The following is a 26,334-nucleotide window of genomic DNA, read 5'->3' on the forward strand; positions in this document are numbered from 1 at the left end:
AATTAAAGGTATTTAGTTGGATATAAAAACAACCTTCCCCCCAAAACACTCCAGACTGAAATTATCATGAACTGAATCAATATAAACATTTGTATGGCAGAGTTACAGACTTGTTAAGGGAACAGATCCATTTGCTTCATGGAATTTATAAATCAGTGGATTCCATAAAAATTATATAATAAGCCAAATTACAGAACAAATAAAAAATAAGAAAATGAATAACTGAATTTTCAAAATATGCTTTTGCATTTAATTCAAAAAGTTTTTACCTTTAGGTGATATTATCTAGAGGACAACTCAATAAGCCCTGGAACTCATATTTTGTTAAATTACCATCCATTCACTGATTGTTAGTAAGTATTTTATAAACCTGCTTTCACAAAGAAAAGGGGGACAAAGTATGTTCTAATTTGATATTCATTATTACTAGAAAGGATTCAAGAATAAAAGAAATCACAGCAGATAGTCAGAAAAGGGAGTAAACAAAATATTCTTTTTTACAAAGGAGCAAGGGTGGCATTTTAAGTAAAGTCAGAGAGGATTTTGTCAATCATTTCATTCGTCAGTCAACAGATTGTGTATGTAATTGTATTTGGGGGGGGGGGGACCAGAAAATAGCAGTAAACAAAACTGTCTTTACAATCAGGAGCTGACGTTTTAGTTGAGAAGAGACAACCATAAACTCATTAACAAATTAAGGAATTTCAGGTATCGGTATCAGTAAGTGCTATGAGTAGAGTAAAACAAGGTAATAGCATAGAAGGTAGCATGGGTGGGGCCACACTTTAGGTGGGATAATGAGGAAAAACCTCGCTAAAGAAGAAATATTTGAGAGATGATCAGGGGATAAAAATCTTCCAACAGAAGAAAAAGTAAGTACAAAGACTGTGGGATTGGAACAAGCTGAGCAGGAAGAAGATGAATGAGAGGACAAAGTGTGGATAGAGCAGAGTTTAGAGGTCTATTGAGAACCCTCTCATGTATGACTTTGTAGGCCATAATTCACAAGCTTGATTCAATACATACAAAGTACACTTTCTACCCACAGTACTTAAAAATGCACATTGGAATTTACATTAAATTGCTATAGGAACTTTTAAACAATTAAACACTTTTTTTTTTAATTTTTTTTTCAACATTTACTTATTTTTGGGACAGAGAGAGACAGAGCATGAACGGGGGAGGGGCAGAGAGAGAGGGAGACACAGAATCGGAAGCAGGCTCCAGACTCTGAGCCATCAGCCCAGAGCCTGACGCGGGGCTCGAACTCCCGGACCGCGAGATCGTGACCTGGCTGAAGTCGGACGCTTAACCGACTGTGCCACCCAGGCGCCCCCAATTAAACACTTTTAACAGTTAAATGTATCGAGTCACAAAAAACAATTATACTTTTAAACAATTAAACATTTTTAACAATTAAATGTACTAAGTCACAAAAAACTCAGTTTCAAATCAAAAAAGAATATAGGCCGCTTTCTCTGATTACAATGTAACATACTTAGAAAGATAAAACCAAGAGATGGCCAAAAACTTCTATTCACTTTGTAATTAAAATATATCATTATGATCCCATGACTGATCAACTTCATCGCAGGTTTCTAAGGAGGCTTTTGATAAGTTTGCTTAGTCTAGAAGACTCAGTGGGTATAAGCAAAGTAGTCCAATGTGAGTAATAGGAATACTTCCATAATTAGACATCCATCAACAATGGCTTAAGACTTAAACTTTCTGCAATGTGGATACCACTGAATAAGACACAGATCCACACATACAGAGACTATTTGCAAAAGCGTAAAGAGGGAGCATCAAAAAATGATAGAGATGGATAAAAATTAAAGTATAAATACATATACAATATCTTACCATGAATTTGCTTTCACTAAAAAAATCTTGTGGCTATCAGCAAAAACTAAAAACAAAGGAACCCTCTATCGGGGAAATAATGAACATCCCTATTAGTTAAGAAACCCCCTTTATATGTTGTGATGAGAATCCTTTATAGTGATTACAATGATTTTTTTTAAACAAAACTCTTTATTTATTTATTCATTTTGAGAGAGAGAGAAGGAGAGAGCATACGCAGCAGGGGCAGAGAAAGAATCCTAAGCAAGTTCCCCATGCTGTCAGTGCAGAGCCCAACACTGAGCTCAATCTCAGGAACCACAGCATCATGACCTGAGCTGAAATCAAGAGTTGAGGCTTAACTAAGCTATCCAGTCAACCCTAGAACGATGATTTTAATTACACAATAGTTCTATGTAGTAGTGAAGGTGATTTGAAAGGATATGAAAGTGATCTTTTTGTTTTGAAACCATTATAACATAAAAGTTACTGAACATATTTTTAAGGTATTTCGATGTTAAATACATGATACTCTGCAAACACCAAAGACCTTTTTCTGCTAAAATTCCATTTAAAATGACTCTATTTTTAATCTAAAAGTATGATCCTATTATTCTCGATATATATAATAAGCCTGTATGTGAAATACTTTCTTTTAAATGAGAATAACTTGGAACTTTATGTCCTAAACCAAATCTCAAAGCTCTGTAAACTACACTGTGAACTATAAATTCACCTAAAAATTATTGTGTCGAAAACTATAAAAGTTTTAATATTTTACAGCTTATTTTTTATAATTAGCCCAAAAGCTAGGCAGTAAGTTTTTAGGATGTTTTCCTTTATATAAAATCTATGTTCAGACAGTTTAGAAGACAATTAATATTAGTTCACTGTTGTTAAATACAACGGATGTGGCCTTTCTTACACTTTGTTTTCTAAATTCCTCTCAATCATGTGTCTTGTGAATAAAGTCCCTAAACCACACAATTTCAGAATCCGAACACAATCTACACTGCATTAGAGCATCTTTTAGTGTTGCTTCCCTTAGTTACAAATGTTGATGTGCTATGTAAAACACTGCCATCTACTGGGAACATCTGGTAATAAAAAAAAAAGGTACATTGAAAAACAGCAACTTTACTTTTTAATAAAAGTAGTTATGAGCTTTGTGATAGTACATTAAAAAATATGAGAAGAATCACACAGACCCTTCTATAAAGGAGATTAAGATACAGTAAAGGATACAAATGAAGACAGAATTTCTCATAACCAGTAAAACATTCTGCCTTCAGTGAGATGAGTTTCATCTCTGGAAGAGGGTCAATGGTATTGGAAAGGAAATGGGGAAAGGACACATAGTTTTGTGTGGCTGGAACCTATTGTAGCTAAGAAATATGCAGAAGTTAAAATTATACAAATAGATCACAGCTCCAATAGTCTTTAATGTCCAGATAAGGAATTTAAACATTTTTCTTTAGATACCAAACAGCAAGCCATCAAAAAGTTTATGAACATAGTAGTAATAAACCATACAATTGGAGTTTGATTATATTATGGAGATATCATGTGTAGGATGAATATATTAAAAATTTAGATGTTATATATCTATACTATACAAAATATATATATTTCTATATCATATATAGATATTTCTATACCTGCATTACATATACAATAAAAATCTATTTTATATTTTTAGTTTATATAAATTTAACTTGATATACTTTATAATATTTATGTATTATATGGAAATTTATACACTATAATTAATATTCATAAACTTAGAATTGCTTCAAAATATATATAATACATAGTATCATGTGTCTGTGTACATATATACAGAAAGCATTAGCAGGAGGCCTGCAATCCATTTGTTCCCTTAACTGGGGGTGCTCAGGAAAGAATGATGTCCTAGTCAAACACCCCTGTAAACATGCTAATGACAGACCTTCTGGTAAATGTACTAATGATATTTACTCGACCTCTAATGTTCTATAGTTACAAGCAAGTCCTTAACTTTATAATGCTTTTAGCTGATGGCCATGGTCCCTCTAGGTGGCTCAATGTAAATAAATCTAGAATGTATGGATTCATATGGCATGACTCCCCGAAAAACATCACTAAGCTATATAAGTATCATGGTATAAAATAAACACATTTCATGATTAAAATAGCTCTCTTCTGTAAATGATGCCCTTCATGCTTGAAAATCTGGGCCAGAGCCAATCCTATGCGGCAAGAAAGGACCTGGGAAGCTATGATGGCAGTTTCAGACTTCTCCATGCTTCACCTTTGTCTCACAACTACCTGTATCCTTGAAATTATCAAGTTGGATATTAGCTAAAACCTGATTTTTGTGTCTTTTTTAATATTCCATCCCTTTGCATTTTATGCATATGTGTTTATGTGCGTGTGTATACACATATTTTTAATTTATATGGTAAAATGTGAACATGTCCCAAATAACCCTCTAGTTCCATTTCTATTATCAAATCACCTTTAAGGTTTGTAGCATATCCTTGCATGTATATTCACCCTTGTCTACCCAAACCTAAAATATAAATGTAAGCAAGAACTCTGATTAACTACATCCATAGCACCTAGAACTATGTGGTTGGCACATGTTCACTGAATGAATGAATGAATGAATGAGAATATAAACATGTATTTTTTCTTCACATAAGTGGGATTATGCCATATGTAGAGGCCAGCTTCCTTTTTCAATAAGAACATATCTTTTAGATCCAGTTCATACAGCTCTACCTCATTTGTTTTAAAGGCTGCAAAGTAGCATTTTATAGTATGACTATAATTTATTAATTATATATATACATGTTATATATATAACATATATATAGGTTTGTGGGAACACCTGGGTGGCTCAGTCGATTGAGTATCGACTTCGACTCAGGTCATGATCTCATAGTTCATGAGTTTGAGCCCTGCTCTGGGCTCTCTGCTGCCAGTGAGGAGCCCACTTTGGAGCCTCTGTCCCCCTCTCTCTCTCTGCCTTTCTCCCATGAGCACATGCTCGGGTGTGCTCTCTCAAAAATAAACATTAAAAAAAATTATGAAAAAATACAGGTATGTGTTTGTGCTATGACTTCCACACATTAGATCCCTAGAAGTAAAAACATAGGGTTGGTTTTAGGGGGTGCTTTCAAATTACATTCTTTTTTCAGTTTTGCCAATTTGATAAAAATCTCATGTCTTTTTAAGCATCTTTTCTCTAATGCTCAGTATTTTTATTTCTATTATGAAATGCTTTTAACAAATTTCTAAAAATCTCATATATCTTACTAATTTGTAATAACTATTAAATATAAAATACATTATTTTACATGCTATTGTTACTCTGTCTCACATTTTAACTTTTTGGAGATGTCTTTGTTGGTCAGAAGTTTTTAATATTTAGGCATCCACATGTGCCACATGTTCCCTTTATAACCTTTGGAGTTTTGCATTTTGCTTAGAGCTTCTCTACCCCCAAGGTTATTTAGATATGCTCTCTTATATTATTTTTAATGTATTGAGAGTTTTGCTTGATATAGTTAAATTATTAATCCATCTAGAATTTTATGGTGGATTTACCAGATGGAAACACACTATTTTAAAACATTTTAAAATGCAGTATAACTTCCCATATACAGATCTAGATCAGAGCTACTTAGCATATGAAATATAAAATAACTGATATCTAAGTAGTGATTGGGATGAGGAAGAGTGTTAAGGAAGAAGGAAAACTTGAGTGTGATTCCCAGTTTGGGGCTTGAGACTGTGAAGCCATATATAAATATATAGGGAAGATGGCAGAGTTTCTGACATGTTTAGTAAGAGATATCCATGGGATATTAGAATAGGAACATACAAATGCATCTGGATATGGCCAGAAGTCAGAGGGTAAGATTTGGACTACATAGATTTAAGTGACAAAGGCAAAAAGTATTATTTTCCCAGGGTAAATATTCAGAATGAAAAAAGAAGATGGCAACTGACCGAGACTTGGAGAATGTAAACATTTCAAGGTTGAGTAAAGGAGACAGCAAGGGAGACCGTTAAGACCAGCTAAGTAGGTGGGGAAAAAAAAAAAATCAAGTGAAGAAAACCAGAGCAGGATCGCATCATGAAACCAAAAGGAATGAAAATTTCAAGATTGAGAAAATGATAAGTTACATCAAATGTCAAGAATGAGTAGTGTGAAAAGGTTAAAAAAAAAAAAGAATTGGTTTGAGGACTGCCTTTTTGATTTAATAAATGGCAATCCTGGTAAAAACATTTTATTACCTATGTTGCAACAATAAACAGACTACAATGGTTTGAAAGTCAAAAGAGAAACAGTGAATACAGGTTAATATTTCCAGATGATAGGTGGCAAAAAGAGTTTTACTGAATAGGAGTTATTGGAGAGGGATAGGTTTGAGAAAGGTTTTTTGGTAAAAATGAGAAGGATTTTGCAGTTCTTTTAAGCTGAAGAGACAGTGTCCACTGAGAGCGAGAAGTTAAACACAACACAGGAAAGAAAAGGGATAACATACAGAGTAAAAGGAATGGGTCCAAGGCAAGCGGAGAAGGCGTCTCTAAGGAACAAGGGATAGAATGATGAATATGAATATGGATATGAGGGCAGGGCTGAGGTTTATTCTGGGTGGTGAAAGGAAAGGCAAAGGATGGGAACTGAGGGACTTCAAGCATGAAGGACTCTACTTCCGTTCAGTAAACACATTGCCCTAAGAATGAGGCACGGCAGGGTAGGGAAAAATGTGGGAGAGGTCTGGTGAAGCTTGGAAATGCTCACTTTAGGAAAACAGAAGAAAAGTGGCTCAGAAGTTCCAGGGTGATCCCAATGATGCAGGTAAATTCAGAGTCTATGAACGTAAAGTGACTCGTATATCACTATGTGATCTTCTTTGCTAGTGCTTAGCATCTGGCTAGAGGCATATACATGATTCAAATGATTCATGGATGGAATTATGCCAGATAATCAGGGATAAGTTAAGTAAGTTAAGGTTACTGACAAAAGAAAAATTGGTCATGGTGTCCTGGCTACTTCAGAAGGAAAATAAAACCAGGAGAATATGGATCAAAGACAATAATAAATGGAGAGTAAAGAATTAGAGTTCTTCATTATGTTGAAAAACTAGTATTCATCTGTTTTCTACACATGTAAAATCTACCAACAAACATCATTTTAATACCCATGGAAATTCTTAGACACTGTCTTTTCACTTAATGAAAAGAGAGGCTGACAGAAAATAATCACGAGACATTGGTAAACCAACTTTTGTTTGGACTATTTATGAATAGCCAGGAAGCTCTCAAACTAGAAATAGCGTGTACAGGTCTTTTAAAAACAATGACGAAGATTATGCACATGAGGTGATTACATTTCATTTTATCTAGTATATAAGAAAAATTGTAAATTGTTCATATCTTTTCAGGGGGAAGAAGTGCATACAGAAGAGAAGTGGATGAAATCACTAATATTTACCTATGTTCAATTATATCTTAATACTGCTTAGTCAATATTAGACATAGCTTTGCGACAACAGTTTAGAAATTTTCCTGTCTTTATTTTGGTTAATTTAGAGAGACTTCAATAAAATAAGACTTGGAAGGAAGAAAGAGTACTTTTAATATGAAAACAAAATAGCTAAAGGTTTCTCCATATTAAATTATCTTTATTCTCAAGAACAAAACATATTAATATTTTTTGAATGCTACATTTAAGCTTAAAAACTTACTCATTCCTCCAAAATAAGCTGAAAAATAACTTCCTCTTACCTGCCGTAAAGTACGTGCCACTATGCTTTCTAATACTGGTCCTCTATCTTCATGCAGCAAATGAACTTCATCAAGAATAAGGAGCTTTACAATTTGGGAAAGAGCTACGTCTCCAACACTCTTTCTTGTCACTACATCCCATTTTTCTGGTGTGGTAACAAGCATCTATAAGATAAAATGAATTTAAAAAGAGAAAGTATCACATGGATGATATAAATTTCACCTGTGCCATTCAAAAAGAAATATAATTAGCAGGCTTTATGCAGATCAAATAAAAAGTGTTCAAAATATCCTGGAATGATATCTAATTCACCGTAAACAATGTCACTTCAAGAGTGATATTTCTCTCCACTTAAGTTGTGATATTAAGCAGTTATTTAAAACTCAATGAAGATAGTCTGTCAATAAATTGTTATGAAATTATGTTATAAAATACATACCTTCTTTAAAAAGTATCTTATGATATAAAAAACAAATGAGTCTATCTTTTAAACTACAAACACTGATGATGGCCTTTATTTGAAAAGAGACAAAGAAGTGAAACAAGTGTTAAAAGGAAATGAAAAGGAAACCAAGAATCCACTCTAGGAAAAATAACCTGTTTATACCTATCCAAATTTGAAGGAAGCTTCACTACTAACACAGTTTTTAAAAAACTGCTCTTTAATATCAACTAATATATACCGTACTTTTTAATTTAATTTTTTTTTCAACGTTTATTTATTTTTGGGACAGAGAGAGACAGAGCATGAACGGGGGAGGGGCAGAGAGAGAGGGAGACTCAGAATTGGAAACAGGCTCCAGGCTCTGAGCCATCAGCCCAGAGCCTGACGCGGGGCTTGAACTCACAGACCGTGAGATCGTGACCTGGCTGAAGTCGGACGCTTAACCGACTGCGCCACCCAGGTGCCCCTATACCGTACTTTTATACCAAAAAGTAATACATATAATACATATAACTGGCACATAATGGTAACTCAAAGAGTGAGTCACCGAAGATTCTAGGGCATGCAGAGCAGGAGATAAGCCTAAGGCATTCATGTGAACTTCACAGAAGCAGACCATTTAACATGAAACTGTAATTATAAATCTCTTTGTCACATACTAAATTGTTTGTGTACTCTAAACTTATCCTGTTGTGAGAAAAAGATGACAAGTTTAATAATATCTTCTACTATAGTAATACTACATTAGGAAAGAAGCCAATATGTGGATAAATCAAAGAATACAAGATAACAAATCAAAATCAAAGTTTTTCTTAGCCAATAGATCAAGATGAGAGAGACAGATGATAATCACAATTTATCTGTGCTTTGAGGGGGTTGACTAAGATAAGGGTCAGGTTATTCTGTCAACATTTTTGTTATGTTATTTCATGCCTGATTAAGTCAGCTCTGGGGACAATAACTTTTTTTTTGATTGGTGCAAATTATGTATAAATTCTTATCCACAATCTAAATTTATCAATATGACCTGTTGCATTATTAGTGATATTACTGCTTTCATTATGAAATGAACTATATCAACCACAAAGTTTAGCAGCTAAACAGAACATTAATTAACAAACTATAATGAAACAGATTAAGCAATTCATATCAAAGATATGAAATACTACAAATCCAAAGCTACTTAGTTAATTTGCTAACGCTAAATGGCAATGTTGAGATCACATCAAATTTTATTGAAAAGATGTACTGCTGGAATTAGGTATAAAAGGATGTCTAATAAATTCTGAGATCTAAAATAGGTAAAAAACATTCACTATGCATTAAAATCTCTTTCAACAAATTTAAAATGAACTTCTACTTTGAATAATGATAAACTTAAAATAACCCAGGATATATTAATATAAATATACCCAGGGATCACTTACTAACAACCCTTTTCATTAAAAGTCCTGGAAAACATGCTTATTTTTCAAAAACAACAATTTCCTACACTGTATATTTACTATCAAAGTATAAAATAAGTAAGCTTATTACTTGCAAGTGTTAGGAAAGATACAGGATACACTTTTTAAAATTTTATTTAAATCCAAGTTAGTTAACATACGGTGTAGTAATGGTTTCAAGAGTAGAACTTAGTGATTCATCACTTACATATAATAACACCCAGTGCTCATCCCAACTAGTGTCCTCCTTAATGCCCATCATGCATTTAGCCCATCCCTCCATCCAACACCCCTCCAGTAACTCTCCACATATATGTTTGTTCTCCATATGTAACAGTCTTTTATGGTTTGCCTCCCTCTCTGTTTTTATCTTATTTTTCCTTCCCTTCCCCTATGTTCATCTGTTTTGTTAGTATGAAGCTTGGCTACCTACCTCAACATAAACTTAGAATATTATGCTAACACTTTCTTATAATTAACTTTCAGAGATAACAATACGGTAACAAACTGTAAAATCAAATTTTTCAGATATCAAAAACCTATACCAAGGAAATCTTAAAATCCACTTTAGCATTTTATTATACTTTACTTTCAGCATAATGAGAAGTGGCTTCATTTAAATTACTATTCATCACTTCAGTTCCCTGAACTTAAAACGGCTAGAACATAAAGTGTCACATTTGCTTAATGAATTGGAACTCATGCAAGACATTTCCATCTGCTCTTGTATCAGGGCACGGGTTAACTGTCAGCATTTTTACTGTCAACTTAAATTTGTCTAAATACATGTACTTATTCCCTCAGAAACATAAAAAATCATTACTTGAAACTGCTCCAATTTTATCCTGTCCACTGGGAAAATGGCATAGTTGTGATGCTATATACATATTACGATCATGCCAAAAATTCAGCGTATTGAGTTAAAATGCTCATCCATTTGACAAAAGAACCAAAGGACCTAAGACTTGCCAGAACCAATTAATCTAGTAACGCACTTAAACATTAATATTATTATTTTACCTTTTAAAACACTGTGACCTAAGGGAAGTAGCTTTATCTCTTCATTTTTTCCAGCTTTGAGATATTGAGATGTAATATATATAAATTTAAGGTGCACAGGTGATGATTTGATGCAGATACATAATTCAGAATGATTACCACAAAAAGGTTAATTAACCTTTCTATCCCCTCACACTATTACATGTGGGTGTGTTATGTGTGTGTGGTGATAACATTTAAGGTCCACTCTATAAATAAATTTCAAGTATATAACACAGTATTGCAAATTAAAACTGGCATGCTATACATTAGATTGTCAGAAGATATTCATTGTATAGCCATAAGTTTATACCCCTTGACCAATATCTACCCCACTCCCCTATCCTCCAGACCTTGGCAACCACCACTCCACTGTTTAAGTTCAGCTTTTTTATATTCCACATATAAGTGAGAACACACTTGTTTCTCTGTATTGGTTGTTCTGTCTCACTTATTTTATTTAGCATAACATCCTCAAGTCCATCGTGTTGTTAAAAAGTCTGAGTTACCTTCCCTTTTATGGCTAAACAATATTCTATTGTACATATACACTGCATTTTCTTTATCCATTCATCCACTGAGGGGCACTTGGGTTGTTTCTTTGTCTTGGCTATTGTTGATAATGCTACAAAGAGCATGGGGGTATATGAGGATGAATTTTGTCAAATGATTTTTTTCTGCATCCATTAAGATGATCATATGATCATCTTTCTCTTTCATTCTACTAATATGACCCTCTCATCATTCTATTAATATGAATATGATCCAATATTAATATTTAGATTTTCTATTTCTTAATGAGTCAAGAGGTTGTATGTTTCTAAGAATTTATACATTTCTTTTAGGTTATCCAATTTGCTGATGTTTAGTTGTTCATGATATTCTCTCTTGTGATCCTATGTATTTCTACAGTGTCAGCTGTAATGTTTCGTCTTTCATTTTTTATTTATTTTAGTCTTTTTTCCTTAGTCAGTATAGCTAAAAGTTTGTCAATTTTGTTTATCTTTTTTAGTAAACCAGCCCTTATTTTGTTGACATTTTCTATTTTTTTTAATGTCTATTTCATTTATTTCTGCTCTGATCATTGTTATTTCCTTTTTGTACTAACTTTGGGTTTAGTTTGTTGTTCTTTTTCTAGTTCCTTGAGGTATAGGTTAGGTTGTTTGTCAACTTTTTCTGCCTTAATGTAGACATATCATAATAAGCTTCCCTCTTAAAACTGTTTTTGCTGCATCCCATACGCACTTAAACATTACTATTAAAAACTTTCCTTATATCTGTATATAGTAAAATTACAGTGTTTAGTTTTCTATGATTGTATCATGACTATTATGAATGAAATCATATGGTATTTGTCTTTCTCTGACTTATTTCACTTAATATTATACTCTATAGTTCTATCCATGTTACTGTAAATGACAAGATTTCATCCTTTTTTGGAGTGAATATATTCCATTATATATATAAAATACCACTTCTTTATCCATCCGTCAGTGGACACTTGGGCTATTTCCATAGTTTGGCTATTGTAAATAATGCTACAATAAACACAGGCTGCATGTGTCACTTGGAATTAGTGTTTTTGTATTTTGGGGACAAATATCCAATAAGTGTGATTACTGGAACATGGGGTAGTCCTATTAATATTTTGAGGAATCTTCATACTGTTTCCCACAGTGGCTCCATTAACTTGCAATCTCACCAACAGTGCACAAAGGTTACTTTTTTGTCTGCATCCTCTCCAACGCTTGCTTTTTCTGTTTTTTTATTTTAGCCATTCTGACAAGTGTGAGGTGATCTCATCGTAGTTTTAATTCACATTTCCCTGATGAGTGATGTTGAGCATCTTTTCATGTGTCTGTTAGCCATCTGGATGTTTTCTTTGGAGAAATGTCTGTTCATGTCTTCTGCTCAGTTTTAATTGGATTATTTGTTTTTTGGGTGTTGAGTTGTATAAGTTATTTATTTTGGATACTAACCCTTTATAGGATATGTCATTTGCAAGTATGTTCTCTCATTCAGTGGGTTGCCTTTTAGTTTCGTTGATTGTTTGCTTTGCTGTGCAGAAACCATTTATTTTGATGTAGTCCCAATAGTTTAGTTTTACTTTTATTTCCCTTCCTTAGCAGACAGATCTAGAAAAATGTTGTTACAGCCTCTTGAGGTAGGCCTGTATTACTATAAACTTCCCTGTTAGAACCACTTTTGCTGCATTTCAAAGATTTTGGACCACTGTGTTTTCCTTTCCATTTGTTTCTATGTAATTTTTTATTTCTTCTTTGCTTTCACAGTTGACCCATTCATTGTTTAGTATCATGTTATCTAACCTCCATGTATTTGTGCTCTTCCCAGATTTTCTCTAATGCTTGATTACTATTTTCATAGTTTTGAGGTCTGAAAAGATGCATGGTACAATTTTGATTTTTTTTTTTTTTACTTTTTTGAGACTTGTTTTGTGGCTTAATATGTGATCTGTTCTGGAGGATGTTCCACGTACACTTGAAAATGGTCATTCTGCTGTTTTAGGATGGAATGTTCTGAATATGTACGTTAAGTCCATCTGGTCCAGTCTGTCATTCAAAGCCACTGTTTCCTTGTTGATTTTCTGTATGGATGATCTGTCCATTGATTTAAGTGGGATGTTAAAGTCCCCTATTATTGTATTACTATTGATTATTTCCTTTATGTTTGGAAAGGAAACATATTTTATGTATCTGGGTGCTCCCATTTTGGATGCATAAATATTTACAATTGTTATATCCTCTTATTGGACTGTCCCCTTTATTATTATATAGTGCCCTTCTTTGTCTCTTGATAGTCTTTGTTTTAAAGTCTCTTTTGTCTGATAGAAGTATTGGTATGCCAGCTTTCTTTTGACATCTATTTGCATGATAAATGTTTCTCCATCCCCCCACTTTCAATCTGCAAGTGTTTTTCAGTTGAAATGGAGTCTCTTGGAGCAGCAATGGATGGGTCCTGTTTCTTTATTAACTTTGCAACCCTTTTGATTGGTTTAGTCCATTTACATTCAAAGTAATTACTGATATGTATTTATTCCCATTTTGTTACTTGGTTTATGGTTGTTTCTACTATCAAGTAAATTTTTAAAATGGGTCTTACAACTGATGAAATATGGTACATTTAGTTCAAAATATTAGGGATCTATTAACTAAACTAAAGAGCAATATTCCAGAATGTTTGCTTAACACATCTTCTATAGTGACAATACTCAGACTGGAATTGTTACAAATCACATTCTAGTGTTATAGACTAGACCAGGCAACAGTTTGCAGGATTTTGGAACTCTATTTTCCTTTTTAAAATACATAATGACATACCCACTCAACCAAGAAGTTTATAAATTACATGAATGTTTTAATTTAAAGAATAAAGGTAAAGTGTCACAGGGTTTAGATTCAATAAACATACATATAATTACAGTTATACTAACCTCTGCTATACAAATGTCAGCTCTGATTGATGGCAACAGCCCCCATAATGGAATGTGACAGCTTGCAAATTATACCTGCCCCTGGGGACACTACAACAAATCAGTTAGTTCCAACTATTTCCTTTTCTACATTTTATGTTCTTTCCTCTCCCATCAATTAACATGTGTGAGTACATGCTCACACATGTAAAGCACAAAGTCTTCTGAAGTATCTAGTTTTATTTATGTTAAAGACCACAGCTTTCAATTATAAAATAAAAATATTAAGATTAATTGGAAAATCTTCAAGTACAGAAGTATTCTTACCTCATATTTTTTTTTTTGAAAGTACAGATATGGTCAAGCAAAAGCATAAAGAATGTAATCTAACATGTATCTTGGTGTTTTCATGTTAGCAAAAACACTGAAACTATTTTGGAAACACTGAAACATTGAAACTATTTCATAGGTAACATTTACTAAATAAAGTATAATTCAATAAGAAATTCTAAAACGTTTGAAGGAACAGAACATAGAGTGCTGGGAAAGGGAGAAACATTTAAAATACTTTCTAGACTACATGTGTTTACAGCTGGAGTAGAATTCTCTTTGCGGCTCTTTTTGTTGATTGAAAGCACTTGCCAACAATCTCAGACCATACATACTGAAGTCTAGCCATCAGCATAAGCCTATAAAGAGTACAATGGTTGGTTACTCTAAAACTTAACTAATTATACTAACAGAGAAAAATACAGAAATTGTTATATTAGTGTGTATAAAAGCCATAAAGACCTTGCTCTCATCTCTAAATGCTTGTCCATAATACTCCAGTATTCCATTCCATTAAAATCTCATAGATGAAGGGTCTAAAACAATTTACAATGATTCCTCTTCTGCTGACTCATGAAGACAGATTTTTGACATGTGAATAATTTGTGGTAGAAACTTGTCCTGTGATAAGTTCTGTTCTGCACAACTGGGGTTATGACTCATAGGGAACAGGTTTCCTTGGTACTATAATGTTTTTTCTCTTTCCTGCCACATGTGCAAAGCTCAGTTTGAGGATCAATTTCTTACAAAAACACTTTAAAATTTCATACTGCAATGCCAAACTACTAAAAGCTCAAAAGTGATGAGCTAAAAAAAATGTATTTTGTAGTAATCAACAAAAATGATTCCAAATAATACCAATTTTATCTCTTCAAACTAATACCAGACATTCACTGTTGAGAGATTCTGCCAATTCAAGAACAATTAATCAAAAGTTTACTTGGGGTCTACTAATGGGCAGGAGAGACAAATGAAGGGAGGATTTTAAAATCTTATCAACAAATTACTGCAGGACATAAGCTGCTGAAAATTACTACAATTAAGAAAATCAGCTGTCCTTACTGAATACCTACTTCAATTATTTGATACCTTTCTATTTAGAAAAAGAACACAGGCAGGACATGTATTCTATTTAATCACAACTTATGGTTATCCAAAGGAGAGCTTCTCTACAGAAGTTTGTACATAACTGCATGTGTAGAGATAGGTGTCTGTGGTTAGGAATACAAACATAAAGCCAAAAAGTTTAGAAGCTTAAACGAGAAACGCAGCAAAGAAGAAATGTGGTCCAAACAATTCCTCACATAGTTACAAAATGATTTGGTCAACAATAGTGGGCAGCTGACCCCACTCAGTCAACTGCTGCTGCCTCTGCCCACCAGAGTATAAACTACACACATAGTGCCAATATGACTTCAGTGCAGATCCATGTGAAATTTTACATTTTCTGCATTTTTTTCTCCTATTCCTTCCATTTCTAAGAAGCTTACAGCACCAAAAAAGAGATCAAAAAACAATTGTTTGTTATTGGCTTTGAAGTGACTTAACAGAAATTCACACACATACACTAAAATGGAGGCTTAGGAAAGTGATACAGAACAAAGGCAAATACGCCCCAAGCCAATACTGTATCTGTGAGGAAGCACAAAACCTGACTGTACACTTTCTTGACACACAATTGAAAAAGAAAAACTGGGAGTGATCTCAGCAAAATAGTAGCATAGGAATTTTGTGTTCGTCCCCTCCCCCAGAAAAATCAATTTGAACAACTATCTGTGAATGAAAATCACTTCACAAGAGCTAAGGATTCCAGGTGAGGGATTATAGCACATGGGTGAAGTACAGAAATAAGAAAAGATGCACTGAGGAGAGTAGGAAAGATAGATTCATGTCACCACCCATCCCCAAGCATCCCTCCTTTAAGCCCAGGCAGCCCAGTGCAGAGAAATTCTTTCCCTCATTGCAGAAGGAAATAAGTGTCCATTTTTATCACAGACCCCAGAGCTGGCCTACCCCAGTACCAGGCCAACTCCACAGGCTTTAGATGCTCCTTGGGGGCTCCCGCAAACCTAGGCTCCTGGCTCACCCTAGCACCCATTGGCCCAAGCAGCCCAGAGCAGCATCCACAGCCTCAGGAAGCATCCATGGCACAGGCCACCAGCAGGCTTCTGTGAACCCTGGTCTATGTACACGCAAAGGCGCTAATCACATCATTAATCACAGAAATGCAAATCAAATCCACAATGAGCTATCACCTAACACCTGTTAGGATGGCTATTACTAAAAAGGATGCCAGTGTATGTAGAAGGAAAATGCTCCCCAAGTGATTTTGGTATTGCAACTTGAGTTAACAAAATTGGCTACATCTGTCAACTTTCTAGGACCTCAGGACTCCAATAGCCATTCTCTATTCAGTTAACTAAACTGTTTTGACCATACTATCCAGATTTCTTTCAAGCAAATCACTAGCCAAAATGATTTTACCACACTAGCGGCAATGGTTGGGAGCTGAAGTTATACTGTAGTTTAACCTGCATGGGGTATTTCCATTACCTTTACTAATTTATCGTGGAGAAATAGCTTTGTATCTTAATTAGAATTTGTTTAATAACGCTTAATATGTTATTTTTTGAAACTATGCATTTTCCCTTTGTAGGAAGAGTCAATGTTGTATTTAGTGTTCATATCATCAAACTGCAAAACCTCAATCATTAATAGATATATTAGCTACAAGGAGTGGAGCCATTTTGGAGGTAATTTGGCAAAATCTCTCAAAATTTTAAACGCACAAACCCTAGGTCCAGCAACTCATTTCTAGAATTCTAATCTCAAAAAAAGGCCTACAAATCAAAGAGAATGAAATCTTGCCATTTGCAACTACGTGAATGGAACTGGAGGGTATTATGCTAAGTGAAATTAGAGAAAGACAAAAATCATATGACTTCACTCATATGAGGACTTTAAGAGACAAAACAGATGAACATAAGGGAAGGGAAACAAAAATAATATAAAAACAGGGAGGGGGACAAAACAGAAGAGACTCATAAATATGGAGAACAAACTGAGGGTTGCTGGAGGGGTTGTGGGAGGGGGGATGGGCTAAATGAGTAAGGGGCATTAAGGAATCTAGTCCTGAAATCATTGTTGCACTATATGCTAACTAATTTGGATGTAAATTTTAAAAAATATAAAATAAAATTTAAAAAAAAAAAGGTCTACACACACAAATGGACATTCATGAAGCTTTTTAGAAGGAAATAATGTAGATGTATACATACTGATATTAAGTTAAAAAATCTGATGCATTTTACAGAGACACACAAATATATGAAGTATGATTCTGTTTTTAATACGCTAAAAGAAAATACACACACACACACACACACACACACACACACACACACACCTCTGCATTCTCCAGGTGTTAAGCTGAAATGTTTAGGAGGCTTTTCTTAAACCATAATACCCTACTAATAATTCCCTTCCATAGGCTTCTCTGTGCCCATATTTTCTATCTCAGCATAGTATTTATTACACTATATTGCTTGCTTAAATATCTGCTTCCCTCAATAGACACAGGCACTGAAAAGACAAGGACAGTGACTGTCTTGACAGATACTCTATCCACAATGTCTTAAAGTGGTCTGGCATGTGGTACATACTCAAGAACTGTTGGTGAATCTTATTTTTTGCAGGTAATTATTACTCATAATACTGGTGGTAACTCTTCTTGCCTAATAAGAAAATAGAATATTTCTACACTTAATGGTAGGATTTGTACAATTTATGTTCCATATAGATATTTGGTTTAAAAGTTATGTTCAATACACTGTCACATAATGGATTTTGTGAATTAGCCAGAGGAATGCTCACCTCTCTAATCTATTCATGTACATTTACCAAATGGAAAAATCTCAAAACATATTCAAAGAAAGAGGGTTATTTACTGAGTCCTGGACAAAGAAGATGCTGCTCACCCTGTGCCTTGGGGGATGACAGTCCCAGTATCTGGATGTTATTTCCCTTCAATGAATGTTGTTGAGAAAAGATGAGACTTTAATAGCTCTTCATGGATTAAGTTAAGTGGCTTGAATCTCTGTCTTATTGGGAAAAGCAGACTTGTATTTCAGAGTATCACTCAAAGAGGAGTGAATATAATTTGAACATTCTGTAATCAGGACTTAGAGATTTTTCATAATGCTCCTCTCCTGCCCTCCCACCCCTATTCCACCAAGCCAACCCCAGGCCTTTCCCAACAGAACAGGCCAGCATTTCTGATGTCCCATATGCAATAGCTGAGGTGTCCTAACTTAATTTCCTCCAACCAAGAATAAAAGTGGGTAGTCCTATTAATATGGACTGAAACTTTATTTCTATAAACACAATTTATTAGTACTTCTAAATCTAAGTATTCTTATGGGCGTGTCTCACTTATCAATACAGTATCTCTGATATATTGTGCTTAACGAGAACACATTCAATATCTTTCAGCGATGCCTCGATTAAATATTTATTGTGTATCTATCTACTACCCAAAATCTTAGTTTCCCTCATAATAAAATGAAGAAATAACAGTACCTACATATCAGCGGATTATAATGAAAATGGAACACATTAATATACATAAAATATTTAGGATAATGCTTGACACGTAATAGGGATCAATTAGATTTTCTAACATCATCAGCATCATCCTGTGTCTCCTCACTGTAATGTACCAGACACTAAGTTGTGTACTATGCTATGGTGAGGAAAGATAAAGGCAGACAGATAAAGCTCTTGATATCATAAAGCTTACATTGTAATGCAGGTGGAGTGGTAGTAGGCATTATACAAAAAAACCTATGAAATGCAAGATTTTACTTGTGATAAGTTACTAAAGACAACTTAGATACTATTCATGATGCAACAAATTGTTAGGAAAATTTGACCTAACCACAGAAACCAGAAAAGGCTTCATCAAGAAAGTGACATTTGAGGGGCACCTGGATGGCTCAGATGGTTAAGCATCCAACTCTTGATTTCAGCTCAGATCATGATTTCACAGGTTTGTGGGTTTGAGCCCTAGGTTGGGCTCCGTGCTGACAGTGCAGATCCTGTTAGGGATTCTCTCATTCCCTCTCTCTGTCCCTCCCCCACTTGCACATGCTCTGTCTCTCTCAGCAATAAAATAAACTTTAAAAAAGGAACCAATATTTGATTTAACATCTAAAAGATGAAAGGCAATTAATGAGGTGAAGGAGAAAAAGAGAGTTATAGGCAGAAGCAGAGCATGTACACAGAGCATGTACATAGGACAACATGGATGGAAGAGAGTAAAGACAGGCAGAGTAAAGGGCTGGGCACAGAGGCTGAGAGGACTGAAGTTTGGTGGGAAAGAGATGGGAAGGGTCAGATGATGCATAGCCTTTCAGCTACCTCTAGCTACTCTTTTCACACTGTAGAGCAGCCTGGAAAACTATTAGTGGCTTTCTTTTCCTTCCTTTCTCTTGTCTCGTCTTGTCTACTCCTTCCCTCCCTCCCTCCCTCCCTCCCTCCCTCCCTTCCTTCCTTCCATTCAATCATTCATTCATTCATTCATTCATTCTGATTTTTCTTTAACATTTATTTATTTATTTATTTATTTATTTATTTATTTATTTAAAAATTTTTTTTTTCAACGTTTATTTATTTTTGGGACAGAGAGAGACAGAGCATGAACAGGGGAGGGGCAGAGAGAGAGGGAGACACAGAATCGGAAACAGGCTCCAGGCTCTGAGCCATCAGCCCAGAGCCTGACGCGGGGCTCGAACTAACGGACCGCGAGATCGTGACCTGGCTGAAGTCGGACGCTTAACCAACTGCGCCACCCAGGCGCCCCGTAACATTTATTTATTTTTAAGAGACAGAGAGAGACAGAGCATGAGCAGGGGAGGGGCAGAAAGAGAGGGAGACACAGGATCTGAAGCAGGCTCCAGGCTCTGAGTTGTCAGCACAGAACCCGACATGGGGCTCAAACCCATGAACCACAAGATCATAACCTGAGCCAAAGTCGGACACCTGACTGACTAAGCCCAGGTGCCCCTCATTCGTTCATTTTGGATTGCTGTTTTTCATAGGAGAGGGTATGGGAGTGAAAAGGGAAGGATGAAACAGTTCAGACTGCATTTCTGGCAACTTAAGGGGAAAGAATAGAAGGGAGCAAGTTGGATGCTGGTACCCCAGTTAGAATACTATAGAAGGAATCAAGGTGAGAGATGATAGAGGCATTAGTGAAGGAAGCATTAGTGAAGATGGAGAGGATATGGATGAATGTGAGAAACACATAGGAGATAAAATAAAAAATTAATAAGAACTGGTGCTGGATTGACTGTATTCACCTTACATTTATTTATTTATTTTTTTTAATTTTTTAACGTTTATTTATTTTTGAGACAGAGAGAGACAGAGCATGAACGGGGAGAGTCAGAGAGAGAGAGTGGGAGGGAGGGAGACACAGAATCTGAAACAGGCTCCAGGCTCTGAGCGGTCAGCACAGAGCCCGACGTGGGGCTCGAACTCACGGACAGCGAGATTGTGACCTGAGCCGAAGTCAGACGCTCAACCGACTGAGCTACCCAGGCGCCCCAACCTTACATTTAAATATAGAGTATATTTAAGCGTTATCTTTCCCCAGAGAAAAGTAATGTAAAAATATATTCTGCTGAAAATTTCCCATGTGTCAGATATTTTACATCTCTCTGCTCTCTTCCTGGTTCAGGATGAAATAATCACAAATGAAACATTAAGAAATAGTTAACATAGCTACAAGTTACCCTCTGAGAAAAATTTTCAAACTTGATTTGAAAATATAACATAAGAAAATTAAAGTTGGTTAGCCTCTTCATCTTTTCTAGGCCCATTAGCTGCCATACTGTTACTTATGCAACAAACTACTTTTTACAGATTTACCTCAGTAGCTGTAGGATAACAGTTGAGGTTAAAAAACAAACAAAAAAAACAAAACAAGATATAAAGGAATACTAGAAACTGAGGCCTGTTTTTATAAAAAATAATTAGTTATTCAAAAATTTTAAATGTAGGTTTCACTGGATAGCCTTTGAAAATTAAAGAAAAACACCCACTTTAAGGGATGCGCAATTACAAAAGACCATAGATAAAACATCCTTTAATATTCAGTACATCTCACATTTCTGAGGAAGATAAAAGTAATTTTTCACAATGATACTAATGTTTGTGGTTAGCGAGTTCCCATCTTAAAACTTACAGGTGGCAGGATTTTTCTGAAATTTAATGAGTAAAAGAAGACTTAGAATCAGCATCATAAATATTGAACATTTATTTTTGCTTCCTTGTTTATAGGGAAAGTAGACTGTTTCTAAGCATGCTATGCACTGTATTATTTTACAATAATATACATTGTTATATTTTACTTTAAGAGAAAGAAAACACTAAGCTTTTTATTGGTTTTTGCTCTGTATTTGGGTAAGTTAGCATGCTAAACTTTGCAGTCAGCGCTCTTGAAGTAATTTAAAAATATGTTTTCTAATACTTTGCTTTGTTTTATATTCTTACGGGACACTGTGTAAAAAAAATCAGCGGTGCCTGGGTGGCTCAGTCAGTTAAGCGTCCAACTTGGGCTCAGGTCATGGTCTCAAGGTTCGAGGGTTCAAGCTCCGTGTCAGGGTCTGTGCTGTTGACTCAGAGCCTGGAGCCTGCGTCAGATTCTGTCTCTCTTTCCCTCTCTGCCTCTCTCACTCACAAATGAATAAACATTAAATAAATAAATATATATATATATATATATATATATATATATATATATATATAACAATCACACGATAGAAACAAAAAGTAACTAAATTGTGGTATTAAGCAGACAAAAAGAAAAAAAGAAACGATTAAGAATAGGACCCCCCCCCCTTCACTCCTGTGATACAATGAAATAAGCTATTTTTCTGCAAAGTAACACTCATGGATTAGGCAAAATTGTTATTCCAAATTTTTTTTAGTAAAGGCAAAGATAATTAGATTCCCAAGTGCTTTTAAATTATACTCTAAGGGTCTCAAATAATACATAATTTGCATCCATAAAACAGATTTTTATGCCTCAAAAATTATAGTTCTTTCAGGACTCCCTTTCATCCAACTATATTAAGAACAAAACAGTTAAAAACAGTAGTTTATACACAGAAGTGGGCTTTTTTACTCAAAGCATTTTAATATATTTTATGAGTAGCTGTTAAACCTTGCAAAAGTAAAAATAATACCTAACACTAAGAATTCCAAGATGCTTCAGAGTAATTTATAGCTTACTTACTAATAAAAGTAATGAGACATTCTTCAAAATAGAGCTCTCATTACTTCTTAATGGCATGTGTTCAAATGCAGGAAATGGTTGGCCTGGCAAATAATATTGACATTTCATCATGGATTTTAAAAGTGGTAGCTTTTTAATTCCATTATGTTTAAGCACATGGTTAAACCTTTTTAAACTAATCATTCTTTTTAGAGATTGGCTGCTTTCAGATTTCAAGTTCTATTCCCCTTTTTTAAGATCTCTAACTAAAAGGAAGCTTAAAATTTTCATTTTGGTTATTGTTTAATTACACAAAATTAGAAATGACAATCAGGAAAAAAAGACTAGAAAAAGCAAAATGTTTATGTTATTAAAGGATTGAAAAGTCATTACTGCCACCAAAAACACACTGATTGTGTTTGTGAAGTCACTTGAAAAATTAAGCTTAAATACAAGAATCACCTTCAAACCAGTATTCTTCAAAACCAGAAAAGAATACTGTTGCTGTCTACTATTTTTATTCTGAAATAAGTACTTTAAAAAACAAATCCCAACACCAAACAAATGAAGGCAAGAAGGGAAATAAGCAACATTATAACAAATATAAATACCACAATAGGGGCGCCTGGCTGGCGCAGTCCGTTAAGCGTCCGACTTCAGCCAGATCACGATCTTGTGGTCCGTGAGTTCGAGCCCCGCATCAGGCTCTGGGCTGATGGCTCAGAGCCTGGAGCCTGTTTCCGATTCTGTGTCTCCCTCTCTCTCTGCCCCTCCCCCGTTCATGCTCTGTCTCTCTCTGTCCCAAAAATAAATAAAAAAAACGTTGAAAAAAAATTAAAAAAAAAAATACCACAATAACTTCTAAACTAAATCCATATCTTAGAACATTTAGATTCATCATTGAGACTAGGTTTTTCAACTGGCTTGAAAATTGCATCTGTGCAGAAGTAGCTCAATGAATAGTGACTTCAAATGATTAGCATTCTTTACTGATTTCATGAAATAGGCACACAGTATTTTAGTGAGTTAGATAAATGACTTTATCTTGAATGTCAGTTATACATGGCAGAAGTTCAGATTTTTACAAAACCCAGAAGTTGAAACAAATCTTTCATGCTGATAAAGTCTACTCTGTGCATCATTTCATTTCCTCTTAGTTTTTTATTCCGTATTTCACTAGCATGTAGTTTAAATGTATGCTATTTTCTCTTAGCTCTTCATACCAAATAGAGCCACTGGATGAGACAGGGAGGTGGGGGAGAGGTAATGATTATTATAAGTAAGCTATAAAACTATGCTGGATTTTCCAGAGCAAAATATAATTAACAGCAATATGGCAATCTCAGTGCCTATATATGTAATATAAAGAGACAGGGACTGGGGGGCACCTGTGTGGCTCAGTCGGTTAAACATCCAACTCTTGGTTTTGGCTCAGGTCATGATCTCAAGGTTTGTGGGTTCAAGCCCCACATCGGGCTCTCCGTTGACAGGACAGAGCCTGCTGGGAATTCATTCATTCTCTCCCCCCACCCCCCTTCTCTCTCCATCTCTCCCTTAATCTCTGTCCCTCCCCTGGTCACTTGCTCTCTCTCTCTCTCTCTCTCGCTCGCTCGCTCGCTCTCTCTCTCAAAAATAAATAAACTTAAAAAAAGAGCGAGCGAGCGAGAGAGAGAGACAGGGAATGAAAGTTAAGCTGGTTTCTAGTATGACTATAGTTAATGATAAAAAAGGATAACATCAAACTGATTTGCTAATGAGAAATTATGAAAAGACAAATCAATGCAAATGCCATTCCTAGTCACCAATATGAACGTGTTAAAATGCTGGTCCTTACAGGGTTGTTTTGAAGTTTCAACATTATTAAGCATTTATGCCAATTTTTCAAAACTACTGAGCTATTTTATTTATATGTTTTAATTTTTAGTACAGATTTCTAGTCAATCATGCACACTCTGATTTTTCTAATAGGAATAGTTTAAAAACTGTAAATAAATATCAAAGCAAGAATTAAATAAACCATGTAATATACATACAATGTTGTATATTTCTGAGGAGAGAAGGCTCTCCAGGATCCTTGCAAAGCTGGAAACAGAGATTTCTCAACTGTACAACTGAAAATTGTATCAAAATTGCTTCAGTATCAAGGAAGCCTGACATCTGTAAACGTGTCCTTAGAATGAAGCCCAGAAACTGTAAGCCTAAAATCTATGACAGGGGAGTAGCTTAATAGTGATTGGTTTCTTTCTTGACTGCAGCAGGATATTCTGTATACTGAAACTCCATGCCCCTTAACAAAAGAAAAAGCATATGTATGCACATACACTGCTTCAGCTTCTGTCCTTTGTATTTCTACAATGCTTCCTTTAAGCACTACATTGTCACTGTCCAATAGAACTTTCTGTGATGACAGTAATGTTCTGTACCTGAGTTATCTAATTTGGTAACCACTGGTGATTACTGAGCAGCTGAAATGAGGCTAGTGCAAATGAGGGAAATAAGTTTTAATTTTCCAAAATTTTACTTAATTTTAATTTAAAAAGTTACATGTGGCCAGTGGCCAGTATACTGAACAACACTGCCCTATATTCTCAATTTAATAAATGAGGACACCACACAAACACATGGTTTGTACTGAATATGGCAGGTTTGTGTGTGTGGTCCTTTTCCAACAATCAGTAATCTACTTTGTATGATTATTTAATGTCATGCAAACTATTTGCAAAGACACATCACCAAAGAAGATATACAGATGCCAAAAGGCACATGAAAAGATGCCTAACATCATTAAATGTCATTACATTATTATAGATATATATCTACTGAGATGAATCATTGTTTATGGTATATTGTCAAATAAAACAAATAAAGCAATTTATTTGTATGGTTTTATTAAAAGAAAGCTAATGCCTATTAAGAACTTATATACCAAGCACTGTTCTAAACAACTCACATGTATAAAATCAATTAACTCTCATGTACCACTATGCCATACTGTCTTTTATTAAATATATGAATATACCTTAGCACAAGAATGAAAAATGGTAAGTATGTACTTGTAATAACTTGTGATTGGATAGGTTATTCTTGGCTATTTTTAAATTTCTTGTTATGAAAGAATATATGTTACAATGAGATAAAAACAATACAAAATGTAAAGTATTAAAAAGAAATTAAATACTTAGGATCTGTAATTCTAGGGTGTTGGGGGCAATTTTCCCCTACTTTTCAAAAAATTTTGAATCTCTTTTCAGTCAGTGTTGCATTACCATTATAATAGTGTTTTTCAGGGGCTTCAAGGTCTGCAAAATAATTCAAAATAAACAGCTGCTATCTCCCACTTAACACTTTTATAAACTGTTCTTTCTCTACTCTATGGATACTAGATAAAATTGCATAATAACAGGAAAAGTTAGCAAAAACTAACCAAAACATATAGAATTTATTTGAAAATATACCCTGAAATAACCAAAACAACTCTGAAAGAGAACAAAGTAGGAGGACTCACAGGATTTCAAGACATATTATATAGCTATATTAGTCAAGACAGTGTGGTATTGGCATAAAGATAAACATACAAAATCAATAGAACAGAATTCAGAAAGAGTCACACATATATGGTCAATTGGTCTCAACAATAAGTGCCAAAGCAATTCAATAGAGTAACTCTTTTCAACAAATGGTGCCCAAACAGCGGGTATCCATATGCAAAAATAGTGAACCTCACCCCTTACTTCTACCTTTCAC

At 34.7% G+C, this 26,334-nt stretch overlaps 1 protein-coding gene across 3 annotated transcripts in view; it reads right to left on the minus strand.

Annotated features, from left to right (window-relative positions):
• Positions 1-26,334, minus strand: part of ASCC3 (activating signal cointegrator 1 complex subunit 3) — a 368,562-nt gene that overhangs the window by 214,454 nt on the left and 127,774 nt on the right. For all 3 annotated transcript variants that reach the window (XM_043592007.1, XM_043592009.1, XM_043592010.1), the window contains exon 11: positions 7,624-7,788. In XM_043592007.1, coding sequence (XP_043447942.1) covers positions 7,624-7,788 — 165 coding nt within the window. The remainder of the gene's footprint in view (positions 1-7,623; positions 7,789-26,334) is intronic.

Source organism: Prionailurus bengalensis, chromosome B2 (genome assembly GCF_016509475.1).
Source record: "Prionailurus bengalensis isolate Pbe53 chromosome B2, Fcat_Pben_1.1_paternal_pri, whole genome shotgun sequence".
In the NCBI taxonomy this organism is placed as follows: Eukaryota; Metazoa; Chordata; class Mammalia; order Carnivora; family Felidae; genus Prionailurus; species Prionailurus bengalensis.